This window comes from Bison bison, unplaced genomic scaffold (assembly GCF_000754665.1).
Source record: "Bison bison bison isolate TAMUID 2011002044 unplaced genomic scaffold, Bison_UMD1.0 scf7180017864068, whole genome shotgun sequence".
In the NCBI taxonomy this organism is placed as follows: domain Eukaryota; kingdom Metazoa; phylum Chordata; class Mammalia; order Artiodactyla; family Bovidae; genus Bison; species Bison bison.
In genome coordinates, this window is record NW_011494640.1 from 8,558,392 (window position 1) to 8,564,725 (window position 6,334).

The 6,334-nt window shown below is 52.0% G+C and overlaps 1 protein-coding gene across 1 annotated transcript in view; it reads left to right on the top strand.

The window, feature by feature from the left end:
- IRS1 (insulin receptor substrate 1) overlaps nucleotides 1–6,334 on the top strand; it is a 64,262-nt gene that overhangs the window by 811 nt on the left and 57,117 nt on the right. Inside the window, exon 2 of the mRNA XM_010837051.1 lies at nucleotides 1–3,199. This exon is cut by the window's left edge and continues 18 nt beyond it. Coding sequence (XP_010835353.1) covers nucleotides 1–3,178 — 3,178 coding nt within the window. The 3' untranslated portion in view covers nucleotides 3,179–3,199. The remainder of the gene's footprint in view (nucleotides 3,200–6,334) is intronic.

Genomic DNA, 6,334 nt, shown 5'->3' on the forward strand with positions numbered 1-6,334 from the left:
GATTGGCATCTACCGCCTCTGCCTGACCAGCAAGACCATCAGCTTCGTGAAGCTGAACTCGGAGGCGGCGGCCGTGGTGCTGCAGCTGATGAACATCAGGCGCTGCGGCCACTCAGAGAACTTCTTCTTCATCGAAGTGGGCCGTTCCGCAGTGACGGGCCCCGGGGAGTTCTGGATGCAGGTGGACGACTCCGTGGTGGCCCAGAACATGCACGAGACAATCCTGGAGGCCATGCGGGCCATGAGCGATGAGTTCCGCCCTAGAAGCAAGAGCCAGTCCTCCTCCAACTGCTCCAACCCCATCAGTGTGCCCCTGCGGAGGCACCACCTCAACAACCCTCCACCCAGCCAGGTGGGGCTGACCCGCCGCTCGCGCACCGAGAGCATCACAGCCACCTCCCCGGCCAGCTTGGTGGGCGGGAAGCAGGGCTCCTTCCGCGTGCGTGCCTCCAGTGATGGCGAAGGCACCATGTCTCGCCCCGCCTCAGTGGACGGCAGTCCTGTGAGTCCTAGCACCAACAGGACCCATGCCCACCGCCATCGAGGCAGCTCCCGGCTGCACCCGCCTCTCAACCACAGCCGCTCCATCCCCATGCCTTCTTCTCGCTGCTCGCCTTCCGCCACCAGCCCCGTCAGTCTGTCGTCCAGCAGCACGAGTGGCCATGGCTCCACCTCAGACTGCCTCTTCCCGCGGCGGTCTAGTGCTTCTGTGTCTGGTTCCCCCAGTGATGGCGGCTTCATCTCCTCCGATGAGTATGGCTCCAGTCCCTGCGATTTCCGAAGTTCCTTCCGCAGCGTCACCCCAGATTCCCTGGGCCACACCCCGCCCGCCCGGGGTGAGGAGGAGCTAAGCAACTACATCTGCATGGGAGGCAAGGGGGCCTCCACCCTCACTGCCCCCAATGGTCACTACATTTTGCCCCGGGGTGGCAATGGTCACCGCTACGTGCCAGCCGCCGGCTTGGGCACGAGCCCAGCCCTGCCAGGAGAAGAAGCAGCCGGTGCGGCAGATCTGGATAATCGGTTCCGAAAACGGACTCACTCTGCGGGCACCTCGCCTACCATTTCCCACCAGAAAACCCCGTCTCAGTCCTCTGTGGCTTCCATTGAGGAATATACCGAAATGATGCCCGCTTACCCACCAGGAGGTGGCAGTGGAGGCCGAGTACCCAGCTACCGGCACTCCGCCTTCGTGCCCACCCACTCCTACCCAGAGGAGGGTCTGGAAATGCACCCCTTGGAGCGGCGTGGGGGCCACCACCGCCCAGACACCTCCAGCCTTCACACTGATGATGGCTACATGCCCATGTCCCCAGGGGTGGCCCCAGTGCCTGGCAGCCGGAAAGGCAGTGGGGACTACATGCCCATGAGCCCCAAGAGCGTGTCTGCCCCGCAGCAGATCATCAACCCCATCAGACGCCATCCCCAGAGAGTGGACCCCAACGGCTACATGATGATGTCCCCAAGCGGCAGCTGCTCTCCTGACATTGGAGGTGGGCCCAGCAGCGGTGGCAGCAGCAGCGGTGCCGCCCCTTCTGGGAGCAGCTATGGCAAGCTTTGGACAAACGGGGTAGGGGGCCACCACTCTCACGCCCTGCCACACCCCAAACTTCCGGTGGAGAGCGGTAGTGGCAAACTCTTGTCTTGTACAGGTGACTACATGAACATGTCGCCCGTCGGGGACTCCAACACCAGCAGCCCCTCCGACTGCTATTATGGCCCCGAGGACCCCCAGCACAAGCCCGTCCTCTCCTACTACTCATTGCCAAGGTCCTTTAAGCACACCCAGCGTCCTGGGGAGCTGGAGGAGCCCCGGCACCACCAGCACCTCCGCCTTTCCTCAAGTTCCGGTCGACTCCTCTACACTGCGGCCGCAGAAGATTCCTCTTCGTCCACCAGCAGCGACAGCCTGGGCGGGGGATACTGTGGGGCTCGGCCGGAGCCCGGCCTCCCGCATCTCCATCATCAGGTCCTGCAGGCCCATCTGCCTCGAAAGGTGGACACAGCTGCCCAGACCAACAACCGCCTGGCTCGGCCCACGAGGCTGTCTCTGGGGGATCCCAAGGCCAGCACCTTACCTCGGGCCCGAGAGCAGCAGCCACCGCCCCCCTTGCTGCTCCCTCCGGAGCCCAAGAGCCCAGGGGAGTATGTGAATATTGAATTTGGGAGCGATCAGCCAGGCTACTTATCGGGCCCGGTGGCGTCCCACAGCTCGCCTTCCATCAGGTGTCCGTCCCAGCTCCAGCCAGCTCCCAGAGAGGAGGATACAGGCGCAGAAGAGTATATGAACATGGACCTGGGGCCGGGCCGGAGGGCCACCTGGCAGAAGAGCGTGGGGGTCCAGCCCGGCAGGGTGGGCCCGGCGCCCCCTGGAGCTGCTAGCGTGTGCAGGCCGACTAGGGCAGTGCCCAGCAGCTGCGGCGACTACATGACCATGCAGATGGGTGGTCCCCGGCAGAGCTACGTGGACACCTCACCTGTCGCGCCCATCAGCTACGCCGACATGCGGACGGGCGTCGTTGTGGAGGATGCCAGCTTGCCCGGGGCCACCGCGGCCGCTCCCTCCTCATCTTCGACAGCCTCTGTTTCCTCCACTGCGCCTCCTCCGGGAACAGGGGAGCTGGCGGCCCGCTCGGCCCTCCTGGGGGGCCCGAGCGCCTTCACGCGGGTGAACCTCAGTCCCAACCGCAACCAGAGTGCCAAAGTGATCCGTGCCGACCCTCAAGGGTGCAGGAGGCGGCACAGCTCCGAGACCTTCTCCTCTACGCCCAGTGCCACCCGGGTGGGCAACACGATGCCCTTCGGAGCTGGGGCTGCCGTCGGGGGCAGCGGTGGCGGCAGCAGCAGCAGCGCCGAGGATGTCAAACGCCACAGCTCTGCTTCCTTCGAGAACGTGTGGCTGAGGCCTGGGGAGCTCGGGGGAGCCCCCAAGGAGCTGGCCCAAGTGTGCGGGGCCGCTGGGGGTTTGGAGAATGGTCTTAACTACATAGACCTGGATTTGGTCAAGGACTTCAAACAGCGCCCTCAAGAGTGCCCACCTCAACCGCAGCCTCCTCCACTCCCGGCCCCTCATCAGCCTCTGGCCAGTAGTCAGAGCGGCCCCCCCAGCCGCTCCAGCGAGGATCTAAGCGCCTATGCCAGCATCACTTTCCAGAAGCAGCCAGAGGACCTCCAGTAGCTCAACTGGACATCACAGCAGGTGCGTTTCATGGTGACAAAGTCAGAAGACAAAACTGCTTTTAACCTGGTGCTCGAATTCTGTGCCCCAGGGCCCTTCTCTCTCCTCCCTCTGCTTCTGTAGGGAGTGCACTCCTGGGAGGGAGAGGTCTGGGCACAGGAGGGGACATGTGCCTGATGGTTAGATAAATCTATAGGAGCAGCCACTCCAGAGGGCTTTTCCTCTTGAGTTTCCCAAGTGAAGTACTTTAGTATTTCCAAGACATATATCCTGTTAATACCAGTTCTGAGGTTTGTAAAGTTCGTTTGTAAGAACCTTGATCTCCTTATGGAAGTTTTCTTTTGACTATATACTGAGGTCAGTCTCTAGAAGGGACAGTTCTACAAAAATATTTGTTAATCCAGGGGCTAAGCCCTTCATTTAAAGGTAATTTCTCAGAGCTCTTGAGGTTGATCTTATCAAGTTGCCCTGTGCACTTTAGTTCTGTGATTTCACAATACCAAGGCAACATAACTAGTAGTGGGAAACATCAATTTTTATTCCTGTTGCCCTAAAAAGATTCAGAAGTAGGAGCTTGCTTTAGGCTTACAGATTTAGAGAAATAGCTGTCTGTCTATGACTCTCTTTAAAAAGTAATTATTGGTGACATTTTGTTTCTGAATGAAGATTTATGAAATATTACCCACACACGGACCTATCACCTCACAGGCATGGCTGCTTTTACACAGTGAAGTCTGCATGCATCTGGGACCCATTATTGAGTTAAGAGTTATGAAAATTCAGCCCACTGTGTCAGCCTTACAGTTGTCTGTTCTTGCAAAGGCCTGTACAGAGACCCCCACATAGATCATATGGGGGCTACTGTACATCTTCTGTAAAATTACTTAACATTTTTACTTTGAAAAGAAATATTAAGTCAGGGAGATGGAAGAGTTTGGTTTTCATCTGCATTGAATGTAAGAGCTAAACTTTGTCCTCTTCCTTTGTAGGATACTTACTGTTTACCTTTTAAATTCTAGAGTGGATACCTCACTAAATGTTGAAAGTTGGCTTCGGGTCTTCTATGGCTAAGGCTGTACTGAAAATGAAAAACATTTCTAATAGGAAATTAGCCTACTCTTCATTCTGTTGAGCCTTTTTTCTGGTGGTCATAATTGTGGGAAGAGGAGAGGAGTATAGTTTGCAAATAATGTGATGAGTTGGCAATGTAGATGTTTCCAGCATTTGGAAACACTTTATTCTGACAAACATTATCTTGTGATAACCTTTTTATATATGTTTCATCTAATGTGCTTTTACATTATTCTTCTTAATATGTGCCCATCCATAAGGAATTCATGTGTATATTGGGTTCATATTCCTATTGATTCTAATATTTGACCCATATCATTTGCTGTTTTCTGGAACAAGGTACAGGTATAGAAACATTCAAACTAAGATTTTAGGGGATATATATTATGCAAAACATTTGATTAGTATTTAGATTTACATTCATGATTCCTTCTCTAGAAGAGAGATTTAATTGTGTGCATCAACAGTAAAAATTTTGGTTGTTTCAAATGATGTTTTGGGACATGTGGATCCCTCTAACACTTTAACTGTTTGTGTTGCAAAGTTTCTCATTTATAAAGAATGGGAATTTGAAGGGGGAAAAAAATCCAAGCAGAACCAAGATTTTGGTTTTAAAGAGGAAAGAAGAGGCTAAGAAACAATAAGTTTTCCTCACCTGTTTTCTTAATTTGATCAGGGTTTTTTTGTTTTTGTTTTTGAAAGTAGAATAAATAATATTTTGCTTTGAAGGAAGTTGACCAAATAAAGTTTTCATTTTTCAAAACGGCTTTAAAATAAAATCCTCCTTTTATGGAGGATACATTAAAAACAAACCAACGCAAACAAAACAATCTTCTATTCTTAACTTTCTGAGGGAAAAATGTAGTATTCTGGAACAACCATATAATCATTCCTTAATAATTTTGGAGCAGCAATAGACCAGCAATGGACAGCACCATGCCAGAAAAATTCTACAATGTGTATTTGTAAGATGTAAATGGAGAGAGGTGAGGGTATGTGTGTGTGTGTGTGTGTGTTTTAAGTGAGGCACCAAATGCTACTTGGCACATTTACATCTTGAATTCTGCTTGTTTGCCTTTGCCCTGTTGCCTTTAAATTTGTAATTTAATAGGTAATTATCATATGAAACAAAAAGAAATCAAGCCTGTCTGTGGCAAACCCCTTTGCCTGGGAAGGAGTATGTTACTTTGTGAAAACATTGTTTTCCTAACTTCTCAGCAATTGCTATCTTTGCCTGTCTTTCCTATTTCTCAGGTAAAACCTAAAACAGGAAAAGGAATGAGGGACTTGGAGATGTGTGTGTGCTCTTTCCCTTAACCCCTCATTTTAAACGTCTCTGCTTGTTGAATGTTTTTCACCGTCTGTTACAGGAAAATGTTTCTGAGGCATTTAGCGCAGGTGCCCAGGAGTGTTGGTTGCCCTTGATTCACCTTCTGTCTGATCACCTTTTCTGTTTATCTTCCCCTCTCTCGTCCATCGGTGTCTCCTCTGGGTTCTAACCTGCTGGATTTTTTTTTTTCTTGGTACCCTCCTTTCCCATCCCCCTTGTTTCCCACCTCTTATTTCATGTTCCTGCCATTGTCTTTTTTTTCTCTCTCTCTTTCTCTTTGGCTCCATTTCAGAATTTCGCAGTACTTGTGGCCTACTCTCCCCAGAGTTAATGGAGAGCCCCAAAAGCAGGGCAGAAAGGGCACAACAGCCAGCTATCTTCAACCAGCGTTTACCTCAAGTTTGTTTTGTTTGGAAACTGCAGCTGGGCAGGTAGAGCAGGCTTTGGCAAAGACATAGGCTCTTGCCATTTATTTTAGGTTCCTTTTTTTTTTTTTTTTGGTCGTTTTGTTCTGTCCCCTTGGGAAAAAAGTCCATTTTTCTTCCTTCCACTGCATTTCCTAATTGTGATTTCCAGGACTCCTACCTCCAAGTCTGCCTCTCATCTCTCCTTCCCCATTCCTCCCTCCTGTCACCTCGCTGTGTGGCCTTTTTGTCTGGCACTTTCTCATATCCACGGTCACCTCTGCTTCTTACATGCCTCTCTCTTTATTTGGCGCTTGGCTCCCTCTCCCTCCTGCAAGTCCCTTTTGGCCC